Genomic DNA, 25674 nt, shown 5'->3' with positions numbered 1-25674 from the left:
TTAAGAAGGTGCGCTAGGGTTTTTAGTGCACGCACAAAATTACCGCGCCCTGTAGGAGGCGGTAGTGGCTAGCGCGCTCGGGAATTTAATGCGCGCTATTGCGCACATTACAGCCCTAGCGCACCTTTGTAAAAGAAGCCCAAATAATTTAATATCTGTAGACACATGATTAGACAAATACCAATGTTTAACTAGAGGGGCTGTTTATACTTACCTAATTCTATAGCTCCTGTGTTCTATAATTCTTGTCCTAACACTCTTCTTTGTATACTATAATGACATTAGAGGTTTTGCAGTCTGAAGAATGCCTCAGAACATATTCTTTCCTTGTAACTGGATGCATGAAAAATGAGCCTACCACACAGTGTTTACAAACAGAACAAGACCCACATTTTTGGTGACCAGAAAGATTTCTTGAGGGGCAAACCTAGAGGAGGCAATGTTAACATGCCAAATTTTCTTACCTATACAATTGTGGGTCGTATATGATGGAACTGTATTCATAACAAAAAGAAAAACACAGCCCCACGTGTAGTAATGCAAGACACAAAAGAGAGTATGGAAGGGACACAGAACATCAGCCACAGGGACAATCAGTTTATTAAAAGCATATAAATGGGTAAAACACATAGAAAAAATAATAATAATGCAAACCTATCAGTGTCTTTTATCCTTTTTGTACTGGACCCCAACACGGTCCGTTTTTCAGCTATGAAAGCCTTCGTTAGGGGTGTGCTTATGAAATCTAAAAAATAAATAAAAAAGCAAACAATGTATCTTCACATATTAAATTATACATTGAATAAAAAGGAAAGAATAATCATGACTGGACTAAACATTCACATTGAAATACTTATAATCATATCGAAAGATATCTCTGAGCAGAGCAGAAGCAAAAAAAAAAAACTATCATAAAGGAAGCATACAAAATGACAAAACTATCATAAAAATGCCAAAACAGAAATATTACCAATTAAAATATAGACATGCACATCATTAGGATATATACATTGCATAAAAGCACAAAAAACATTTTTAATATATCAAAATCATACAAAATGAAAAATGTCTAAAAAGAACATGAAAACATGTATAAAAGATCATACATAAGAAACTAAAACTTGCATATAAAAGGAAAATTAAACCAAACATACCCAGTAGATGGCGCCAATATACTCGTAAAGACCAAAAAGGAATGCTATGAAATAAGAATCGTCATATAATTTATAAAGCAAGAAAGACTTTAAACAGGAGTGCACAAAGTGCTCAAAACATGCCATGTGGAAATGCCAAGGTGTGTAATGCATATAGGCTTCACGGAGAATCCTGGGGCACAACTTATGAAATTACAAAAAGTGTCCTCCATAGAATCCTCCTAAAAGGTCCACCTCATAAAACCATATAAAATCGGAGACGTGACCCCACAAAATGAAAAAAAAAGCTCTTAAAACCATTAAAAATCAGAGAGGTGACCCCACAAAGTGAAAACATCTGAACCAAAAGTAAGAGTGATACAGCGTATGGAAGAAAGGTTACCTCTCAATTTATATATAAAAGCTTGCAAATCAATGTAGTTGCTCTAAGGGTAAAAGACATTATAATTGTCATTTAAAAAAAAACTCTTAGGTGGATCACGGGAAAACATAAGCCAGTAAAAGTTATATACCAAATTGTTGGACACTTACCAGTCCCAAAACACTGCGTGCAACTGCATCTGCTGATGGTATCACTGCTGAAATGAGGAGCACGTCAAAGAGAAAGCTCTTAAGAACAGAACAAGGCAAAATAATGACGTCATCAAAAGAGCATAACTGGAGCACATAAAACATGTTAAAATAAAAATGATGGGATGAATGATGTGGGGAAAAGGCAAGGTACAAAAAGTTAGGTATTCTCTGAACTGCGGCACTATTTTGCAAAGTGTCTTCTAGATGCTTTAAAAATAGTAGAAGATACCCTGCAAAATAGAGATGCAGTTCAGAGAATACCTAACTTTTTCATAGTGACCCTCGCCACCTTTGCGTTGACACAAAATTATTTTTTGTTCCAACAGACGTTTTATCAGCAAATGAAGGGGACTGCTATGGGTGCCACTATGACACCTGATACTGCAAACTTATATGTAGCAAATTTTGAGGAGAGACATCTTACACTGTACCCCTATATGAACAATGTCAAATTCTACATGCAATATATTGATGACAGTTTTCTACTTTGACAGGGCGAGATCACTGAACTAGAGCAGTGTTTCTCAACTTCTTCAAGCCAAGTACCCCCTAAGCCTAACAAATTCCAACCGATTACCCCTGCCCAAGCTCCGCCCCAGACCCACCCCTGACTCCACCCCCATAATAATAGTACTAATTGTAATGCAATTTCTTCCATCCATTTTTCATATGCACACAATATAATCTTATTAATACATAATAGTAACCACAACATTTAAGAAAAACCACACATTAGAAAGAACACTTCGCAGAGAAAATGTTAATTATCATTTATATTCTTTTTTTTTTAAAGAGGTCAAGGCAGGTAACTTTAAAACATGCAATGTCATCTCAGTAACAGCTATAGAAAAATAGACAAATATAGTGCAAAGTATAGACAGCAGATAAACAGGGTGTCCCAAAAGTCACTACACACTTTTTTTTCTATTTTATTTCAGGTATCATTCGGAGAGACTTGAGGCCATCAGCAAAATAATAGTTAGGCTTTGCAGTTTCTGTAAGCATATCGTCCCTTAACCATAGGTCGCCAATTGACAAAGCAGCGTTGTAAAATTGTCGCTTGCGTCCGAAGGTGGCTGAAAGTTATCGAAAATGGAGGCGCTCATATGGAGGTATACAACTCGTCTTCGAGGCATTGGGAATGTGATGGCAAGCCTAGCAAGTAAAACTGCAATGACTCTTTTGTTGATGCTAAGAATATGAATAAACTCAGTTTCTTGTGTAATTTTTAAGAATTTATTAAAAATGTGTAGTGACATTTGGGACACCCTGTATATTCTCAAAACTGACACATTTTGATCACTAAATTGAAAATAAAATCATTTTTCCTACCTTTGTTGTCTGGTGATTTCATGAGTCTCTGGTTGCACTTCCTTCTGACTGTGCATCTTTCTGCCTCCTGCATGCTTCCTCTCCTCCAGATCTCATTCCATTCCCCAAGAAACATCTCTCTCTGTCCTTCCATGAGTCCAACTTTTCTTCCTCTCTCCTCCACCCCCATTGGCAACATTTCTCCCTCTCTCTCTCATTCCCTCCCCTGTTGCAAAGGGAGTGGGGAAAGAGAGAGCGAGAGATATCTAGGATGCATCTCTCCCTCTCCGTCTACTGCCGCATCCAACATTTTTCCCTCCTTTTCACCTGTTCAACATCTCTTTTCTCTCTGCCTCCTTCACGCTTCATCTCCTCCAGACTTCATTCCTTTCCCCAACTAATATCTTTCTCTGTCCCTCCATGAGTCCAACTTTTCTTCCGCTCTTCTTCACCCCTATTGGCAACATGTTTCCCTCTCTCTCTCTCACTGTCCATCTGTCATGAGAGATCCAGGTATCTCTCCCACCCCCTCTACTGCCACATCCAACATTTCACTCTCTCTCATCCCCCAGATTATGTGCAGCATTTTTCACCACTGCCCACCAGCCCCATGCTCATTTCTACTTCTATCAACCCTCTCCAGCACCATGCCACATCTGTTCCTCCATCACTATGTCCTACATTCCTCCCCCTTGCATCCCCTTCAATCTGTCCCTTCTCCACCACCATATCCAACATTTCTCCCTCTAGTCCTTCTGTTCCCCATGCATCACTAACACCTCTCTCTCTACCCAATTTATCTTTCTTCCTTTCCCCATGTGCACCATCTCTTTCCCTGTCACTCACACACTCATGCCCAACAATTCTCCTTTTCTATTCCCTCCCATGTGTCCCAAGTTCATGCCCCTTCCCTTCCTTCTGTATCCTGAGTTGGTGTCAACCTCCCTGCCTTCCAGTCTTTGCCCCAAAAATGTGCCTCTCCCATGTCCCAATGTGATCCTCCCCCCTCCCTTTGTCCCTCGATCATGCCCCCTCTCTCCCTTACTCGCAGGGCTGCACTCGCTTCTTTCATTGCCGCCAGATGGGCTCCTCCTTCCTGTCTTCTCTCGCACTTGTTTGCAGGCAGATACAGGCAGCGGCTCTTACACACTGCATGTGGCTGACGCACAAGCTTTCCCTCTGACGTCAGCTTTGACGTCGGAGATAAGGCTTCCAGGTCAGCCACTGCAGTGTGCAAAGAGCCGCTGCCGCGTTCCTGCTACAAGAGCCTGGCAGGAGGTAAATGGGATTCCCTGCTGACCCGAAAGGCTTCCCTCTAACGTCATCTCTGTCATCGTAGGGAAGCCTTCTGGGTCGGCTTCAGCAGAGGGAGACAGGCAGGAATTAAGGCATGGGATCCCCGGTGGCGGTGGCTTCTTTCAGCAGAGAGGGGTGGGAGAACTGCGCAGTGCGTACCCCCAACAAGCGGCTTGCGTACCCCGTGTTCCAGTGATTTCTAGGATTCACTTTAAATGTACCTGCTTAATTTTCAAGATCCTACATAGCATTCTGCCTCCCCTAATCCCTCTATCCTGGAATTCTTCGAGACCTGATGCTACCAGATCCGCCCACATACTCAAACTATCTTTCCCCTCGATAAAAGGTGTCATGTATGCAGGTAAATTAGGGAAATCCCTTTTCTTCAAATTCACTGAGCTTTGGAATAACCTCCCTGCCCCGCTGCGGAACCTAGGCTCATTCCAATTATTCTGAAAGCATCTGAAAACCTGGCTTTTCTCCAAAACGTAAAGCTATCTATTTAAAATGTAAAGCTAGCTATCCTCTTCATAACCTTTAATTTATTATTATGTCCTTCCCTCATTTATTGAATTACCTGTAAACTGTCGAGCTCTATCTTTATGGAGATGATGCGCTATACAAACTTAAGGTTTAGTTTAGTATTGAGAAACACTGAACTAGAGCACTTCACATGGTTGAACACTAGACGTGACAATCTGACATTTAAGATAATGTATGATCCGTTAGAAATCAGTTTTTTGGACTTGCACATCACCAAGCATTTTGATACCTTCACTACCAAAGTGTACAAGAAACCTACAGACAGAAACTCATTTTTGGATTTTAGCAGCTATCATTAATGGACTTTGAAGGCTAATTTACCAGTCAGTTAGTTTTTGCATGTGAAATGTATTTGCACTAATGATAGTGATTTTAGAGAACAATCTGGGCATTTGGCAAAAACATTTAAAAACCGTGGAATTCCTGAAAAATGCATCCAGGATGGCTATTTGAGGGCAGATTCCTTTGAAAGAAATACATTACTCCAAAATAGAACACAGAAATGCCCTCCTGAACTCGGTACCTCGGAATCCGAACACCCCAGAACTTGAACAATTTGGAATCCGAACTAAGTTTAAGAGCAAATTTTGCCCCGGAATCCGAATGCTGCTTTGGAATCCGAACGTACGCCTCAGACAATGAGGAAAAAAAGACTGGAAAATTTAACGTGCCAAGCACCCCTCTTCACATGCATTCGGTGGCCAGTCCCGTTCCCTCCCCTGTGATCTCTGCCATCTATTCTGCCCTTCCCGGTCCGGCGTTATCTCCCCCCACTTCCGCGATACTGTACCGCTCACTCAAACTCCTTCCGTCCTTCATGCTCTTGTCTGAAGTCAGCTGCCACTGACACGACTTCTTCCTCGTCTGCGTTCACCTCAGGAAATGCGTCAGGGGGAGGCAAGATGAGGGGGGTGGCCACTAGCAAAGGGAAGAAGTTGCGTCAGGTGTGTGCATACGCAGAAGGAGGCGAGTTTATGAGTGAAAGATGGTATCTGGAGCTTTGGACTCATTCGTTATCAAGGTTCACTTTACCTTTCTTTTACTGTACTGTATTTGAGTGTTCTGAATTACAAAAAAATCCAGTGTATTTAGTGTTAAAATTATTTGAAAATCTGAGTTTGTGGGACCAAGGAACGGATTAATCCAGTTTCTATTATTTTCAATGGAAAAAATTGTCTTGGAATTAGAACATTTTGGAACTCAAACAGGGTTCTGGAATGGATTAAGTTCGGATTCCAAGGTATCACTGTACTCGTATATAGCCCGAGATATCCAGAGAATAATAAGCCAACATTGGCACATCCTGGAAAAGCACTCCTGTTTTAAGAACAAATGTCTAGTAACTGCTTTTTCAAGAAACAAGAATATAAAAAAGAGAAGCTGGTTTCATCCTTTTTAGCACCCATAAGGCCAGATGATGCACTGATACATATGGGACACCGTACTTGCGGAAAGTACAGTGTGTACCAGCATGCAATGGCTATTGACCATTTTGCACACCCTCGTACTGAACGTGTCCATGACAGCAGACACAGTTTAAATTGCAAATCAACTTCTGTGATATATCTAATTCAGTGTCCATGTGAAAAGGTATATATTGGTAAGACCAAACGAATGATACGAACAAGAATAATTGTACACCGCAGTTGTCTGCACCACTGGTGGAACATTGGAGAATAATGGGCCATACTGTAGTAGATGATTTAAAATTCTTTGTTCTAAAAATGACCAAACGAAGCATGAGAAGAGAAGACATTGATAATATTTTGATACAGGAGGAACAAACTGATTTATGATTTCCAAAGCCTTACTCCACTCCATGGTTTAAACTCAGAGATAGATTTTATGGTGTTTGATATCTTCAAAATCAATTTGCGCACATGATTCATATTGACTAGACAGGTTGTTAACAATGGTTTCTTTTACGTAAACTGCTATATCATTTTTAAATCAATGCTAAACAACCTTTATATGGTTCGACTGTTTAAATCGGGGGTGTCAAAGTCCCTCCTCGAGGGCCGGAATCCAGTCGGGTTTTCTGGATTTCCCCAATGAATATGCATTGAAAGCAGTGCATGCAAATAGATCTCATGCAGATTCATTGGGGAAATCCTGAAAACCCGACTGGATTCTGGCCCTCGAGGACCGACTTTGACACCTATGGTTTAAATGATACATGTTGTTTATTAACAATGTCATGTTCTATAATTGAAGCGGTATTCATAATTGTATTTACTTTTTGCACCCCCTCTTTTATGCAACTTGTTTTAATTTTTCACTTATTAGTACCTTATATTTTTAATCCTTGATATTTTGAACCCCTTTTTTTACATCCTGGTTTAAAAATCTTTCTTGATCATTAAGACTTTTTAAATTTTATTCTTCATACACAGTCTGATCTTGGCACATGCCTGCTCTTGGCAGACACACATCATCTTTTAGGACCTTTTCTTTTAGATCATTTTCAAGGATAATTTTTTTGATTAGTTTACTTTCAGGACCTTTTTCTTTTAGATCATTTTTAAGGACAGTTTGATTAGTTTCACTTTGGACATACAGTTTTTTGTATGTTGCCTTTTCCCCACGTCATTCATCCCATCATTTTTATTTTAATATGTTTTATGTGCTCCAGTTATGTTCTTTTGATGATATCATTATTTTGCCTTGTTCTGTTGTTCTTAAGAGCTTTCTCTTTGACGTGCTCCTCATTTCAGCAGTGATACCATCAGCAGATGCAGTTGCACGCAGTGTTTTGGGACTGGTAAGTGTCCAACAATTTGGTATATAACTTTTACTGGCTTATGTTTTCCCGTGATCCACCTAAGAGTTTTTTTTTAATGACAATTATAATGTCTTTTACCCTTAGAACAACTACATTGATTTTCAAGCTTTTATATATAAATTGAGAGGTAACCTTTCTTCCATACGCTGTATCACTCTTACTTTTGATTCAGATGTTTTCACTTTGTGGGGTCACCTCTCTGATTTTTAATGGTTTTAAGAGCTTTTTTTTTCATTTTGTGGGGTCACGTCTCCGATTTTATATGGTTTTATGAGGTGGACCTTTTTGGAGGATTCTATGGAGAACGCTTTTAGTAATTTCATAAGTTGTGCCCCAGGATTCTCCGTGAAGCCTATATGCATTACGCACCTTGGCATTGTTACATGGCATGTTTTGAGCACTTTGTGCACTCCTGTTTAAAGTCTTTCTTGCTTTATAAATTATATGACGATTCTTATTTCATAGCATTCCTTTTTGGTCTTTACAAGTATATTGAAGCCATCTACTGGGTATGTTTGGTTTAATTTTCCTTTTATATGCAAGTTTTAGTTTCTTATGTATGATCTTTTATACATGTTTTCATGTTCTTTATAGACATTTTTCATTTTGTATGATCTTGATATATTAAAAATGATTTTTGTGCTTTTATGCAATGTATATATATTCTAATGATGTGCATGTCTATATTTTAATTGGTAATATTTCTGTTTTGGCATTTTTATGATAGTTTTGTCATTTTGTATGCTTCCTTTATGATAGTTCTTTTTTTGCTTCTGCTATGCTCAGAGATATCTTTCGATATGATTATAAGTATTTCAATGTGAATGTTTAGTCCAATCATGATTATCCTTTCCTTTTTATTCAATGTATAATTTAATATGTGAAGATACATTGTTTGCTTTTTTATTTATTTTTTTAGATTTCATAAGCACACCCCTAACGAAGGCTTTCATAGCTGAAAAGCGGACCGTGTTGGGGGTCCAGTACAAAAAGGATAAAAGACTCTCTGATAAGCTTGCATTATTATTTATTTTTTTGTATATATGTTTTACCCATTTTTTTGTATATATGTTTTACCCATTTATATGCTTTTAATAAATGGATTGTCTTTGTGGCTGATATTCTGTGTCCCTTCCCCACTCTCTTTTGTGTCTTGTATATGACGGAAACACTCCTTTGAAGATAAAATATGCCAATGTTTCCTTTTTATATTCTGAATATTGTGTCCTTCAGTGATACATTCTTTAGGGTATCGTGTGTGAGAAAATCTTGATCATAACAGACATGTTTGCTTTTCAAAATTGTCCAAATCTGAGCATAGCCTATGTAGCCTTAGAAACTGACTATATAGCAAATTTCTTATGAGACTCTTATGAAAGCTAATGAAGTATAGATATGAATTTCTATCTGTTGTTTTTATAAGAGTAAAATAAATAGTCTGATTTCCTTATCATATCTAAAAATGGTAGTCTCACTTTGGTAGGGAAGTTTTTTGGGGAGTCTGGTATTTCTCCATGAATGGGACCTGCCTCTAGTGAATCCATATTGCCTCGGTTCCTGTAATCCAGTGGATTCCAGAAATGTCACACTTCTCTGTTCTAAAAGTGTATCCATTAATTTACTTACCAGCCTATAGTTCCCTATTTCTTCCTTACTTCCACTTTCATGGAGAGGGACCACATCTGCCCTTCTCCAGCAGGAGAACCTAATTCAAATCACACAAATATGCAGGAATAAGAGAAATATCAACATCCATCATTTATATCTTCCTTCTGAGATGTTTAAAAATCTTTAACAATTGTTCAGACTATGAAAAACTGTGATCTTCACTGTCAGAGACAGTTAAATCTTTTTAATTGTCTTCCTAAAGGAGGAAAAGGCCTCGGATCCCCATATGCTAAAAGTACACGACTTAAAAAGCATACTTTAAAGGGAAAACTCCTCATCCGCCTGAAAAACCTCCGTAACTTAAGTAGTTGCTGGCATAATAACATTAATTCTAATATTTCTTCTGCATAAATAGGTTACATTACATTAATGACTTCTATTCCGCCTGTACCTTGCAGTTCTAAGCAGATTACATCAAAAAGATAACTGGACATATCCAGGAAGTGGGATACAATTCAAGGCGTTGGGGCCTAATACAATTTTGAAGAGAGGATACTAAGTGGGAGAAAGAGGGGAAAAGAAAGGGGGGTTAGGACATCAGGACAAATTTTTTGAATAGTAAGGTTTTGATTTCTTTTCGGAAAGCTTTGAGGTATGTTGTTGCTGTCAGCAGGTTGGTGATGGAGGGGTCCAATTTTGCTGCATGTGTTGCTAGTAGGTTGTCATACATCTTTTTGCGCTTAGTTCCTTAGAAAAGGGGGTAGGAGAAAGTGGACTGGGTTCTCCTCTGTCTGGAAGAGAGGTTCCTGTTTAGGCGGTTGTTATAGTAGTTGTGCCGATCTTCAAGAAAGGTTCGAGGGGAGATCCAGGAAACTATAGTCCTCGGTACCGGGAAAGATGGTAGAGGCGCTGATAAAGGACCGCATCATTGATCACCTTGACGGACACAATCTGATGAGGACCAGCCAGCACGGCTTCAGCAAAGGACGATCTTGCTTGACGAACTTGCTGCACTTCTTCGAGGGAGTAAACAGGTAAATAGACAAGGGTGACCTGGTCGACATTGTATATCTGGATTTTCAGAAGGCGAACGACTACTTCGAAAAATCGCAAGCCATGGAACGTGGGTTAAAAACTAGCTGGAGCATAGGAAACAGAGAGTGGGGGTAAATGGACAATACTCGGACTGGAAAAGCGTCACAAATGGAGTGCAGGGTTCAGTGCTTGGATCCATGCTCTTCAACATATTTATAAATGATCTTGAAATTGGTACGATGAGCGAGAACAATTTGCAGACAATACAAAGTTATTCAGAGTAGTGAAGATGCAGAAGGATTGCAAAGACCTGCAACGTGACATAAACACACTTGAGAAATGGGCCACGACAAGGCAAATGAGGTTTAACGTGGATAGGGTAGTGGTCTCAAACACGCGGCCTTCCAGGTACTATTTTGAGGCCCTCAGTATGTTTATCACAATCACAAAAGTAAAATAAAACAGTTTCTTGATCATATGTCTCTTTAGCTATAAATGACAATATTATTATTGGAGACTTGGCCAAAAGGAAAGATTTATAAACTATGAAGAGTTTTACCTCATGCAAAATTGTCATTTCTTTAATAAGACATTAACTATTTTTTCTGCGGCCCTCCAAGTACCTACAAATCCAAAATGTGGCCCTGCAGAGGGTTTGAGTTTGAGATCACTGGTATAGGGTGATGCATGTCGGTAACAAAAAGCTTATACATGAATACAGGATGAATGGTGCGGTACTCTGAGAGACCCCCCAGGAAAGAGACTTGAGAGTACTGGTCGACAAGTTAATGAAGCCGTCCTTGTAATGCACAGCGGCTGCATAAAGGGCGAACAGAATGCTAAGAATGATTAATTAGGGGATCACGAACAGATCGGAGAAGGTTATCATGCCACTGTACCGGGCCATGGTACGCCCCCCACCTGGAATATTGAATCCTGCACTGGTCGCTGTACATGAAGAAGGACACGGTACTGCTTGAAAGGGTCCAGAGAAGAGCGACTAAAATGGTTAAGGGGCTGGAGGAGTTGCCATACAGTGAGGGATTAGAGAAACTGGGCCTCTTCTCCCTTGAAAAGAGGAGACTGAGAGGTGACATGATCGAAACATTCAAGATAATGAAGGGAATAGACTTAGTAGATAGAGACGGGTTGTTCACCCTCTCCAAGGTAGAGAGAAGGAGAGGGCACTCTCTAAAGTTAAAAGGGGATAGATTCCGTACAAACATAAGGAAGTTCTTCTTCACCCAGAGAGTGGTAGTAATCTGGAACGCTCTTCCGAAGGCTGTTATAAGGGAAAACACCCTCCAGGGATTCAAGATAAAGTTAGACAAGTTCCTGCTGAACCAGAACGTACGCAGGTATGGCTAGTCTCAGTTAGGGCACTGGTCTTTGACTTAAGGGCCTCTGCATGAGCGGACTGCGGGGCACGATGGACCGACCACTGGTCTGACACAGCAGCGGCAATTCTTATGTTCCTATTCAATCTTATATAAAACTTATCTTGCTGAAGTCACTTGATGTTTTATATGCACTGCATACGGTCTTTGCTGTGCCCCGGTCTGCTGCCAATGGTAGCTAGTTGGCGTTTCGCTGAAGGGCTGCTTCAGGGCAAATGGACTCTATCCTTCAAAAAGAAAAAGAGAATTAAGAGCAAGACACTTTTTTTTTTCAGAAACCTCTATTTTCCACATTACTATATTACACCAGTTGTCATCCCTGAGTATTTAATAACAGTCTCCCCTTCTCGCAATTCTTAAGGTATAAATGCATTTGCTCCACCCAAGCAGACTTCAAGAACCAAGCTAAGCAATTGCAGTGTAAATTACTAGATCGTGGCTACCCTGAGAAGGTAGTGAAGAAGAAGAACGCATGCACCAGGGCAAGATTTGTGAATAGGGACCTTCTTCTAGAGGATAAGGAAGCAAAAGTGGAAGACTGGAATCCTACCTGTGTTTTAAAATTTTGAGGTGGCATAGATTAGATCGCTCAAATTCTACAGAGACACTGGTCAATAGTTCAATTACATCCAACCTTTAATGAAAAGAAACTGCATACAGTCGCCATCAAAATATGAAGGAGATACTGTGTCTTTCTGCCACTGTTGGTGAGGCAGACATGTTCGTAAGGGCAGGAAGCCATGTTAAGTGTGGGAAATGCAAGATGTGTGAGTCTACACTAGAGATGAGAAGGAGTTTCGTTCATCCTTTCACAGGAGAGAGGTACTTTGTGAGACATCACACTTCTTGTGTCACACCATTTGTAGTCTATGCAGTTACATGCCCTTGCCCCAAGCTCTATATTGGACAAACCTCTAGACCCTTTCAAGTTTGATCGGGTGAACATAGGAGCAGTTTGAATTGCAACAAGGAGGATGAGCCACTAGTTCAGCACTATGACACCTTGCATCACAGTGTCAGTGACATGAAGTGTGTTGTTATTGACCATGTGCCATTCTTGAACAGAGGGGGCGATAGGAAACTCGCCCTATTGAGTAAAGAACAGGAATGGATTTACCATCTTAAATCACAAGAGCCTAATGGCCTCAATTTGAAAATTGAGTGGCACCTATTTTTTTGAATAAACTGGGAATAGTCCCAGCTCAGGATATATGCATTATCAGGTATATGAGTATGTTTTTGTTAATAAGAAGATCTTTTCTTGAGTCTTGAAACAATCTTTAGTTTGGTGGGTGGAAGTTGGTTTTTTTTTTGTATGGGTCTCACTGTCATGTGGGCTAAGAAAATGAATTGAATTTGACTTCCCAGTGGACCACAGGACTTTTTTAGTGGCATATATAACATAAAAACTAAAAAAATTAACAAAAAGTCATTAAGAAAGAAAAAAAAAAGAATTGGAACATGAATTGCATGAAGAATTTAATGAAACCGATTCGATGTGTCAGCTTCTTGCAGTGAAAACTATAATGGATTTTATGAGCATACAGTAAAAGACAGTAAGAAATACATCAAAATCATTGAATGGACTGGAGATATCAGTATCATATATTAGATTGTAATCTCACAGAGCCGCACCTCCATCTAACTTTTTGGAACACGTTATTGATGACACTTACTGCTTTAAATATCAGCTGATCGAACTGGCAGCCATCTTTGCTGCACAGTGAGCATAAAGTTGAAACGCCGACAGTAAGTTTTGTTCTCTATAGGTGAACTGTCCTCTCTGTTGTCAAATGTAAATTTTAAAATTCTGCTACGAACTTGTGCTGACGGTCTGTTTCTCTTTTTCTTTTTGAAGGGTAGAGTCCATTTGCCCTGAAGCAGCCCTTCGGCGAAACGCCAGCTAGCTACCGTCGGCAGTGGACCAGGGCACAGCAAAGACCGTATGCAGTGCGTATAAAACTTGAAGTAACTTGAGCAAGATAAGTTTTATTTAAGATTGAATCATTGATCACGTTGTTATAGACAGCTCTACAAACATGGCTGCTATAACCTATTTATGCTGAAGAAATGTCAGAATTAATGTTGTTATGACAGCATTTGCTTAAGTTTTGGAGGTTTTTCAGGCCAATGAGGTGTTTTCCCTATCAAATGTGCTTTTTTAGTCGTGTACTTTTAGCATACGGGGTTTTGAGGTCTTTTCCTCCTTTAGGAAGACGATTAAAAAGATTTAACTGGCTCTGACAGTGAAGATCACAGTTTTTCCATATGCTGAACAGTTGTTAAAGATTTTAAAACATCTCAGGAGGGAGGTATAAGTGGTGAACCTAATTCAAATCCTGCTTCTGTTCCTTGTGATCTTGGGTAAGTCACTTAATCCTCTATTGCCTCAGATAAAAACTTAGATTGTGATCCCTCCAGGGATAGAAAGATTGCTGAACCTGATTGTACATTGCTTTGATAGCTTTCATGCTAGCAGGTGATATATAATAAATGTAATTAAAAATGCAAATATACACATTGAAAAAATAAATAGCAGAGACCCGGTAGCTTCCACATGGAAGTATTACTGCCCTATTTTACAAAGATATGCAGTATGTGTAAGTAGAAAGGCTACAATTTTAACTTGGTTACATTTTGGAGGCAGACATAAACTACATGGGATTAAGGAAAATGATTCCTTTAATCCCTCATGTAAAACCCTGGTTGAAAAGAACATTTTTAGAAACAGAGAAACATGGTGGCAGATAAAGGCCAAATGGCCAATCTAGTCTGCCCATCCACAGTATCCACCATATTCAGCTAAATGCCAATGAATAGGACCAGTTAGCCCTAAACAAACCTTTTAATCAGTCAAAAGCTGTTTCTGGCTGGTTAAATTGTTTTGAATATTGATCCCAGAGAAAGCAAGTTCAGTGACTGCATTTAATCAAAGAGAAAGCCTATGTGGACATTTTCTCTCAATTTTGGTACAAACCCCATATGTACACAATAGCTGTAGCCGGTTTTCATTATTGCCTCCCTCAGGTCAGGATTTCTTAGAAGAAAGTTTAAACTTTGTGCTCTGGTAACAATAGATACAATACATAGCAGCAGAGAAAGACCATACAATAGCTAGCCTTCAGATTTTACTTCCATTGCTCAATCTGTCCTCCTTTTTCTCCTGATGGGCTATGGCCCTTATCTGCCGTCATCTTCTATGTTTCTATGTTTCAATAAACTTAGTTACCCTATTCAATCTACTATGAAGGTCTTGGGGGTAATACTGGACCAGGGCCTAACCATGAAAGACTCCAATCTACATCCATTTGAGTCCATCTTAGTGCTATTGCTGCTTTTCATCAGCTTCTTGATGGGAAACCTCTCTGCACATCCCGTAGTTTCCCGATTTATGAAAGGACTCTTTAATGTTCATCCACCATTTAAACTGCCTCCGGTGGTTTGGGATCTCAATGTTTTTTTAGCTCAACTAATGAAACCGCCATTTGAACTTCTGGATAAAGCTCATCTCAAGTATCTCACTTGGAAAGCGTTTTTTCTGATTGCCCTCATGTCTGCTCGAAGAGTCAGTGAGTTACAAGCTTTGGTTGTGGACCCACCTTTCACAGTTTTCCACCATGACAAGGTGGTCCTCCGTACTCATCCGAAGTTCTTGCCTAAAGTGGTCTCAGACTTTCATCTCAATCAATCTATTGTTCTACCAGTATTTTTTCCAAAGCCTCATTCTCACCCTGGAGAAGTAGCGCTTCATACTTTGGACTGCAAACGTGCCTTGGCTTTCTACTTGCAATGCACTCAACCTCACAGAACAGCTCCTCAACTTTTCATCTCCTTTGATCCGAATAAGTTGGGATGTCTTTGGTTAGAAAGGGTTTTTTACTCTCTGGAAGCTTCGGTCCATTAGAGCATATTTTGATGCTTCATCATTCAGAATTTTGGTAGAATCCCTTATACTGAGCCAACTTGATTACTGTAATATCGCCCATCTGGCAATTTCCCAGAAGAATATGCAGCGATTACAACTGGTGCAAAATGTGGCGGTCAGGCTGATTTTCAGGTTGAAGAAGTCCGATCATGTAACTCTTTCCTACCGACTCCTGCACTGGTTGCAGATGGAAGCACCTGCGAAGTTTAAGTTTGGATGTCTCTGCTTCAAGGTACTATCTAGTTTAGCCCCTAAATATATAACTGACCTCTTCTCTTTCTCAACCAATAAACACAAGAGAAGTTCACACTTGAAGTTTGTTTCTCCACCGGTTAGAGGATATAAATTTAAAAGACATCATCAACATCTTTTCTCTTATCAAGCAGCATTATGGGGCAAAGATCTAGAACAATTGCTTATGCATGCTGAGAACTATGGGGAATTTAGGAGACACCTCAAAACATATCTATTCCTGAAGTACTTGGGTAGCTGATTTGCACAACCTCTTCCACAACAACTGATCTCTACAACTTCTAACTTTGTTCGTTCTACTCAATTTGTAACATCTTTAATCATTGTAACTGTTAGATCCATTCAATTTGTAGCATTTTTAATCATTGTATGTTCAAATGTTTTTATTTCAACAAATAACAAATAAAACAAATAGCATAGTCAGGAAATAATATTGAATACACTCCCCCTCCCTCCCTTCCCTCTCTCCCCACCCCAAGAGTCCAATGCCACAGAAAAATTGAGAGTGAAAAGTAAATCTATTGATTCAAGAGTCTACTTCGAGCATATGGTGTGAGATCCTGCCAGAAATATTCCCAGGTCTGACGAAATCCACGACCCGGCCCGTATTCAAAGTCTCCCACCGATCTTCGCTCCAGCGTAGCATGAGTTATCATCAAGGCTCTCCATTGAGCATTAGAAGGAGGATCTCGGGATAACCAGTTAGTAAGAATTGCTTTCTTTCCCATCAAAAGCACTCTAGTGATAAAAGCTGTCATTCCTTTAGGTTTAGGAGTGGCTATATTATAATATCCGAATAGTGCTCTCGGTTGCGGAAGCCATCGCCTTCTCCAAAGCATCGTAGTATAATGACCAAGATATCTCCAAAACTGTTGAATTTTGGGGCAGGTCCAAAACATATGTCCCAATGAAGCATGAGCCAGTGCACATTTCGGACAAGAATGAGATGTAGTTATCCCCATCCGGGCTGCTCGTTCTGGTGAAATATAAAGTCTCAAAACAATTTTCAACTGCATTTCCCAGTGGGTGATATTAGGAGACACCTTCTGGATATTCTTCAGTACCCGCTGAAGCTGGTGGGCCATTATCGTGCATTGCAAATCTTCAGCCCAAGCTGCCGCTAAAATGTCCAAATTAGGGCCGGATTGACCATCTCGAATCCCCACTATGTGAAACCGTAGAGGAATACTCTGTTGTGCAGAAAGGCTAAAAAGTTCCGAAAGAGCTCGCATAGAACTTCACGGTCCTGCGGTATATAAACTGTTATTATTATTATTATTGTATCCAATCACTTAGGTAGTAGGCTCTTGTGGTTTTTACATGTTTTAATTTATTACCCAATGTGTTTCTTGGCCTGGCAAAGGAGAAAGATGTCTGCATATGAGAGGATTTGGACTTGTGGAAGGGTGAAACTTTTGCCTAGAATGCTTATGTATAAATTGAACAATGAGGGGGAGAGTGGAGATCCTTGCGGGACTCCACAGGAGGCTTTTCAGCTTTGTGATTTTTCTCCAACTTTCCATACTTTGTAAAATCTATCTATAAAAGATACTTTTTAAGGTATACAGCAAGGGACTAGTGGAGGAAAGGGAAAGAGAACAATTCTGGATCCCAGAGATGAAAGGCCACCAGCGTGCTTGACTTTAAGAATAAATGGGACAACCATGTGGGATCCCTACGAGGGTCGAGTTAAGGAACTAGGTCACTAGCACTCAGACTTAATGGGGTGGGGTCATTAGAGTGGGCAGACTCGATGGGCTATAGCCCTTTTCTGCCGTCATCTTTCTATGTTTCTATGTTCTAAAGGGAGGGGGGAGGAATGGCTGGAGGGAAGCCTCAACTTATACTTCAGTTATCACAAGGTGACTTGCACATAAAATTTAACAAAGCATCAATAAGAGAAACAAAATTAATAAAAACACATTACAAAGAAAAAAATAAATAGTTAAAATATTTAACAAAGCTAAATTGCATTGCTAAACTGATTGTTTGTTTGTTTGTTTTTCCAGAAGGTGATGCTTCCAACAGGTGCTGCATTCAGATGGTTTCAGTAGCTCCAAAGCGCTATCCATTAAGTGCTATGTCACAACTTACTTGTGTTGTCTCAAGCAAGGAATTTTGGTTGGATTAAATGGATGCACCACAGAACCAAAAATATTTCCTTGCAGAATTCATCCTGGTTTCTTTTTATTAAATGTTTATCATTTGCAGTAGTAGTACAACTTATAATTTCTTTTGAAATCTGGATCTATAACATATGAAGACTTGCTAAACAAACTATGGACAATCAGGTTTTTTTCTGTGTTTTGATGTCAATGGTGTTTGTGTGAAAGATGCAGTTCTTGTATAGAGAATGTAAATTTGAGGTAACCTTTTAAACGTAGTTACTAATAAACACTGCTGTAATTTAGCACAGTTAACTATACCTTCATATATACTTTTATTTCTATCATAAAATAAGGTGGATAGTTTCTAAGATGCTCGATTTCATGCTTGTAATGAAAATGTTCTATTCACTTGCAGAGAACAAGCAACAGAAGACAAGATAAGCACAGCGGAAGAGACGAAAACACGAATCAAAGTATGGCATTCAGCTAACAAATTTATTGAAAAAAACGCAACAAGATTCGTGTTTCGGCCACTAGGCCTGCATCAGGAGTCTAAATAAAACAAAATAAGCATAAAATAAAAGCAATTTTTAAGTTTGCTATTATATTTTCTTGATTATAATAAATGTTTGTATATATATATGATGACATGTCTTACTTGTTTATGTATATGCTTATATTTTGTTAATTTTGTTTTATTTAGACTCCTGATGTAGGCCTAGTGGCTGAAACATGAATTGTGTTAAGTCTTTCCAACCTTTGACTTGCATTTTAGTCTCTTCCACTGTCGTCGTCTTGCTATTCATTTGCAGAACATACTTCAGCAAAACACTGAGGGGCTGATGCAGTGAGCTGCATGACCCATTGGCATACTGATTTATGTTTGTTTGGGTTTTTTATGCTAATCTTGCTCCTGATGCAGAAAGAAAGGTTATTGCAGGAAAAACAGCATAAAGCTACTTTCCTACAGGATAGTGTAGTAATCATACAAAATGCATAGAAAAGAACTGAATATTAAATTGTTTCCTGGTGGAAAGTTCTTCACTAAAATCTGGCACAGATTTTTTTTGTTTGTTTTTTATTCATTTTGTAGTACTGAATTTTTATGGCAGCTCAAGGAGCAGATGATTCCTCAATCCCAAAAACATTCCAAGTGTCCCATGTGAGGTTTTCATACTCCCAACTCCACAAAATACCATGGTGAGCCTCTTTTCCTGGACTGCTCAGACCCCCTTTCCTCAGGGCACTTTTTTGACAAACTGATCTTGCACGATGGGTCACAGAATGCACTGCAAGAGATCAGGTGCTGCGATTTTTCAAGATGGCAAATGTGTATCGCTGCTGCGTACCAAAATTTAAAGGTGCTTTGAGGAGGGATACTTGGACCACCAGAGACCTGGGTATCAGAAGTGCCCACGGGAGGAATGTGTTGTTGATTCTGTGCTAGTGTCAACTGAAGGTCTTGCACAAGACCTCTAATTGATAATAGTGCAGACCTATGTGCACATGTATCTGGCCTTAAGCACACAGTTTTTGGACTGGTTACTGCATTCAGAAGCTAGATTTTTGTGTTACACTTGCATTAGTTTGCGGCTCTAACACAAGTTTTCTGCGTTGGCCCCTGAATATGAAAGTGGAAATAAAACAAGAGGCAGATTTAAAAGGGTTTTATTAGTGTACTCCAAAGCATGGAATATTGCACAATAAATAAAACTTATTTACAAATATTTAATCAAAGAGAACACTTTTGTAAACTTCCTAATGTTAATCTCATCTGCCACTTGTGCTGAAGTCAGTACTTCCATGTGAAATCTCAGCTGTGCTGTTTGTAATGATTTAGGAATGCACATCCTGTGTCATAATTTACATCTTTGTTCCATATGTCCATTTTTGTTGCATGCGATTTTGATGCTCATTTCTGTTTCAGTGTTTTACAAATATGTTTCCTAGCATTTTCTTCTGTCTCCTCCCAATAATCAAGCAGAATAAATGAGAACATTGTAAATGTGTTAATTCAAATGAATATCAGTCATTTTAAAGCTTTATATTGTCTTTTTAACTAAGTTTTTTCTCAGGTTCTAAATGTAAGATGTGAGTTACATAATGAGAAGATTGTTTTCAGGTGAGCTATCTATTAAATCTGTCTCTTAAGAATTTTAAATGAAAGCAACTATTCTGTATATCATAATGTATCCACCTGATTGACAAACTAGGGAGAATATCTAAAATTGAGAGTCAAAAAAATATATGTTAAGAACATAAGAAGGTCCATCAAGCCCAGTATCCTGTGGCCAACCAGGTCCCAAGTATCTAGCTAGATCCCAAGTAGCAAAACAGATTTTATGCTGCTTATCTTAGGAATAAGCAATGCATTTCCCCAAGCCATCTCAATAAAGGCCTATGAACTTGTCTTTTAGAAAATTATCCAAACCTTTATTAAGCCCTGCTAACCTAACTGATTTCGCCGCATTCTCTGGTAATGAATTCCTGAGTTTAATTACACATTATGTGAAGAAATATTTTCTCTGGTTTGTTTCTCCGGTTTGCTACTTAGTAGCTTCATCGTACGTCCCCTAGTCCTAGTATTTTTGGAAACAGTGAACATGCAATTCACATCTACCCTTTCCACTTCACTCAGTATTTTATACACCTCTATCTTATCATCCCTGAACCGTCTTTTACTAAGTTTATGTGGACACGTGGAATACGCTTCCAGAGGACATCTGGAATGTGCTTCCAGAACACAAAGGCAACGCAGGGCATTCAGCGCAGCTCCCTGCGCTAAAAAACATTATCGCGGTTTAGTAAAAAGGGAGGGGTATATTTGTCTATTTTTGTATAGTTGTTCCTGAGGTGACATTGCATAAAGTCATCTGCCTTGACCTCTTTGAAAACCCATGGAATATAAATGATAATTAACATTTTCTCTGCATACAGTGTGCTTTGTTTTTTTTTTAAATTTTATTGTTGGTAGATCATTTTGACTTGGTCATTTAAAGGTAGCTCGCAAGCTCAAAAAATGTGGGCACCCCTGTTCTACAGCATGTCTTTTGTTTCAATTCAACATTTTGCTCTAGACCAATTAACTGTGATTAATGTTATCTGGAGGTCACTAATGAGTTTTGCCTTTCTGACCATTTGTTTGTGCTGACTCATTCCTTGCAGTGAGGTGCTCCCACTTCTAAGGCCACAATCTCCAGGTTGATCCATAGAGCTATTTCGTCCACATACTTTCTTGCAGGGAAAACAGTCCCCTGTTGCTGTTAAGGTGCATTCTACCCAGAGTGTGGCTTCTTCATGGGCCAAAGCTAGATCTGTTTCTCGGGGGGAGATTTGCAGGATGGCGGTGACATGGTCATCTCTTCACACGTTTGCCAAATTCTACAGAGTAGATGTTGCTGCCAAACAGGACTTGGCTTTCAGGTCTTCGGTCTTGAAGGCTGGCGCAGTAAGCCCACCCTGACTATTTGGGGGGACCGCTATGGTACATCCCTATGGTCTAGAATTTCTCACCTATTGCACTGGAAAAGGAGATTATGTACTTACCCTGGTAAGCTCTTTTCCAGTAGATAGGTGAGACATTCTAGACTCCCCACCCTGTCCTTGTTGTGCCTGCTTTCAGATTTCAAAGTTCGGTGCCACATTTGAGTCTCCTTATGCTTCTCCAATCTGTTTTGGGGAGACTGATCAGCCCTTTGGGGCTAGGAAGAGTTTGTAAATATGGTCCACGTGTTATGGGAGTAGTTCCTGAGCTCCTTTGAAGCCTATGTTGGCGGTTAATGATACTGTTTAGTTATTTTTGAGCCTGTTGTTAAAAGTGGCTCTACTTCACAGATGGTAGTGCCTTTCTATGTTTGGGTACAGACTGATGGAGGAGCTAAGCTAGTCTGTGAAGTACACTAAAGGCAGAGTGAAAAAGCTGGAATAGATTTCTTCTGCAGCTCATGTAGGCAAAGGGAAATAACCCTATGGTCTAGAATGTCTCACCTATCTACTGGTAAAGAGCTTACCAGAGTAAGTATATAATCTCCTTTTTGACAGATTGGCAAAAATCTGCTAAAACAATTGCTGATTATACAACAGATATCCAGGGAACATGTTGGGTGTATAAATCCACAAGTAGCTGAGTATGCAGTAGCTATCAGCCAAGTGGGTGCCCAAATGTTTGAATGCTGACAAGAAACGTTGTCGAGTGAACACTTCCCAAGTTGATTTTGCAGCATTTTCAGCAAGCTAGTTCTAACATTTTAGAACAACTAGCTACTATTGATGAAACATGGTTACACCACTATGATCCCGAGACAAAACGGTCTCATACGGCGGCCCTCTGGTCAAAGACCAGCGCCCTGAGACTAGCCCTACCAGTGTACTCTCTTGTTCACCAGGAACTTGTCTAACTTTGTCTTGAATCCCTGGAGGGTGTTTTCCCCTTTGACAGACTCCGGAAGAGCGATTGGTTACTTGTGTCTGTTCTGAGAACCGACCTGTCTGCTAACCCGGCTTAATTCCTCTTGGAATTTGTAGACCTCGTGGCTCTGGCCAGCTCAACTGATTAATCGAGTCCTGGGATAAAGTGCAAGTATCTGTCTGGGAATGGCCACCAAACTGGTAAGTGGAGGAATTGATCATTCCTCTCCTGTTTCTTTTCCGTTGCTCTAGTAAATGACTTGATTCATCATTGAAACAGCGGGGAGGGATTCTAGGAACTGTGTCTGTTTGTTTGGGAAACGAAACTGAACTACCGTATTTTCGCGGATATAACGCGCGCGTTATACGTGTTTTTACGTACCGCGCATACCCCTCGCGCGTTATATGCGTGAGCGCGGTATACAAAAGTTTTTAAATATAGTTCCCACCCCGCCCGACGCCCGATTCACCCCCCCAGCAGGACCGCTCGCACCCCCACCCCGAACGACCGCTCGCACGCGCTCCCACCCGCACCCGCATCCACGATCGGAGCAAGAGGGAGCCCAAGCCCTCTTGCCCGGCCGACTCCCCGACGTCCGATACATCCCCCCCCCCGGCAGGACCACTCGCACCCACACCCCGAAGGACCGCCGACTTCCCGACAATATCGGGCCAGAAGGGAGCCCAAACCCTCCTGGCCACGGCGACCCCCTAACCCCACCCCGCACTACATTACGGGCAGGAGAGATCCCAGGCCCTCCTGCCCTCGACGCAAACACCCCTCCCCCCAACGATCGCCCCCCCCAAGAACCTCCGACCGCCCCCCCAGCCGACCCGCGACCCCCCTGGCGACCCCCACGACCCCCCACCCCCCTTCCCCGTACCTTTGGTAGTTGGCCGGACAGACGGGAGCCAAACCCGCCTGTCCGGCAGGCAGCCAACGAAGGAATGAGGCCGGATTGGCCCATCCGTCCTAAAGCTCCGCCTACTGGTGGGGCCTAAGGCGCGTGGGCCAATCAGAATAGGCCCTGGAGCCTTAGGTCCCACCTGGGGGCGCGGCCTGAGACACATGGGCCCAACCCGACCATGTGCCTCAGGCCGCGCCCCCAGGTGGGACCTAAGGCTCCAGGACCTATTCTGATTGGCCCACGCGCCTTAGGCCCCACCAGTAGGCGGAGCTTTAGGACGGATGGGCCAATCCGGCCTCATTCCTTCGTTGGCTGCCTGCCGGACAGGCGGGTTTGGCTCCCGTCTGTCCGGCCAACTACCAAAGGTACGGGGAAGGGGGGTGGGGGGGTCGGCCAGGGGGGGTCGCGGGTCGGCTGGGGGGGCGGTTGGAGGTTCTTGGGGGGGGCGGACGTTGGGGGGGGGGGGGGGGTTTGCGTCGAGGGCAGGAGGGCCTGGGATCCCTCCTGCCCGTAATGTAGTGCGGGGTGGGGTTAGGGGGTCGCCGTGGCCAGGAGGGTTTGGGCTCCCTTCTGGCCCAACTACACAAAGGTATGGGGAAGGCGGGTGAGGGTGTCGTGGGGGTCGGCCAGGGGGGTCGCGGGTCGGCTGGGGGGGCGGTCGGAGGTTCTTGGGGGGGGCGGTCGTTGGCGGGGGAGGGGGGTTTGCGTCGAGGGCAGGAGGGCCTGGGATCCCTCCTGCCCGTAATGTAGTGCGGGGTGGGGTTAGGGGGTCGCCGTGGCCAGGAGGGTTTGGGCTCCCTTCTGGCCCAACTACACAAAGGTACGGGGAAGGCGGGTGGGGGTGTCGTGGGGGTCGGCCAGGGGGGTCGCGGGTCGGCTGGGGGACGGGCGGAGGTTCTTGGGGGGGGGCGGTCGTTGGGGGGAGGGGGTTTGCGTCGAGGGCAGGAGGGCCTGGGATCCCTCCTGCCCGTAATGTAGTGCGGGGTGGGGTTAGGGGGTCGCCGTGGCCAGGAGGGTTTGGGCTCCCTCCTGGCCCGATATTGTTGGGGAGTCGGCGGTCCTTCGGGGTGGGGGTGCGAGTGGTCCTGCCGGGGGGGGGGATGTATCGGACGTCGGGGGGGGGGGGGCATCAGGCTTTCAGGATGGGGACAGACCTTCAAGGGGGGACAGTGCACGGAAAGTCAGGGGGGGTGAACGGAGAGTCGGGACAGCGCACGGAAAGTCAGGGCAGTGCACGGAAGTCAGGGGAGGTGAACGGAGAGTCGGGACAGCGCACGGAAAGTCAGGGCGGGCGAAAGGAGCGTCGGGCATCATGCGCGGTATACCCGTGAGCGCGGTATACAAAAGTTTTTGTACATATCATCGTGATTTCTGCGCGCTATACCCGTGTGCGCGCTATACCCGTGTGTGCGTTTTACACGGGTGCGCGTTATATCCGCGAAAATACGGTAATCTGTAGATCTGAAGTTAGACAATAGATGTAAGCTGTTTGCATTTACAGGGCTCAGCATGATTAGGATGCATCCTTAAAAAAAAAATTGGTTAGAACTGGTTATATTTCTATTGTGCTGTATTTGTAAAGGAAGAAAATTGTACGAAAGTACAGAGATTGCTTTTTGCACGGGCCGTTTATCTGCATGTATGTGTGGGATTTTTGTGTGTGCATGACATTCAAAATCCCCATCCTTGTTTTTTTATCCCGGGTTCCTTATGAGTTCTGTCTGTCCAATATGAATTTTTATTCTCCATGTTTGTTTTATAAATTATTTTTAGAATTGTGTAATGCTTTGAATGTCTGATTAGGTGATTAATCAATTTTTAAAAGTGCCCATCTTTTCTGTACATTGAAATACATGGCAAATCAGGGTTTGCAGACCTGGTTCAGGGTAATAGCTGATTTTGTTAGTGCTGAGTGACAATGTGTGTGAATGTATCTTTTAAACCTAAGGAAATTCTGAAAAGTACTACATCTGTAATTTGATCTCTTTGATCTTTAACCCTTTCAGGACCATAAGGATCGTAGGCCAATTTTTGTGGTTTTGACGACATTTTTATGGTAAAAAGGGCTTGCAGATGCCAAAAAATTGATTCGGAGACGATAGCTGTTATAGTTTACGAGTTATAGCCTGGGACATATATGTCCCTATGGTCGGCTAAGGACACAGGTTGTATATAAGAGACGTGTATGCATATCCAATATATAACACAGCATAAGTTTCATCCTGAATTTATTATTGCACGATCTGTACATGAGTATGACTAAACCACAAAATCAGGTAACTTACAAGCACCGAGGTCATCTTTATTTGACCCGCAATAACCACTATGTGTGATATTTCTCAAAACAGTTGCGTGATGATGTGTAGCACAAGTGA

General features: G+C 41.6%; 1 protein-coding gene across 9 annotated transcripts in view; it reads left to right on the top strand.

Moving 5' to 3' along the window:
- Positions 1-20017, top strand: part of CXXC5 (CXXC finger protein 5) — a 45305-nt gene extending 25288 nt beyond the window's left edge. For 7 of the 9 annotated variants that reach the window (XM_033927485.1, XM_033927484.1, XM_033927481.1 and 4 more), the window contains exon 3: positions 17886-20016. In XM_033927485.1, coding sequence (XP_033783376.1) covers positions 17886-17930 — 45 coding nt within the window. In that variant the 3' untranslated portion in view covers positions 17931-20016. Of the gene's footprint in view, positions 1-2665; positions 3060-13557; positions 13650-17885 lie in introns of those variants that run through there. The other 2 variants (XR_004537502.1, XM_033927488.1) reach the window with 2 other exon arrangements.
- Positions 20018-25674: the final 5657 nt, after the last annotated feature.

This window comes from Geotrypetes seraphini, chromosome 18 (genome assembly GCF_902459505.1).
Source record: "Geotrypetes seraphini chromosome 18, aGeoSer1.1, whole genome shotgun sequence".
Classification (NCBI taxonomy): Eukaryota; Metazoa; Chordata; class Amphibia; order Gymnophiona; family Dermophiidae; genus Geotrypetes; species Geotrypetes seraphini.
The sequence above is the reverse complement of the archived record's forward strand: the minus strand, read 5'-3'. Positions and strand labels throughout refer to the sequence as shown.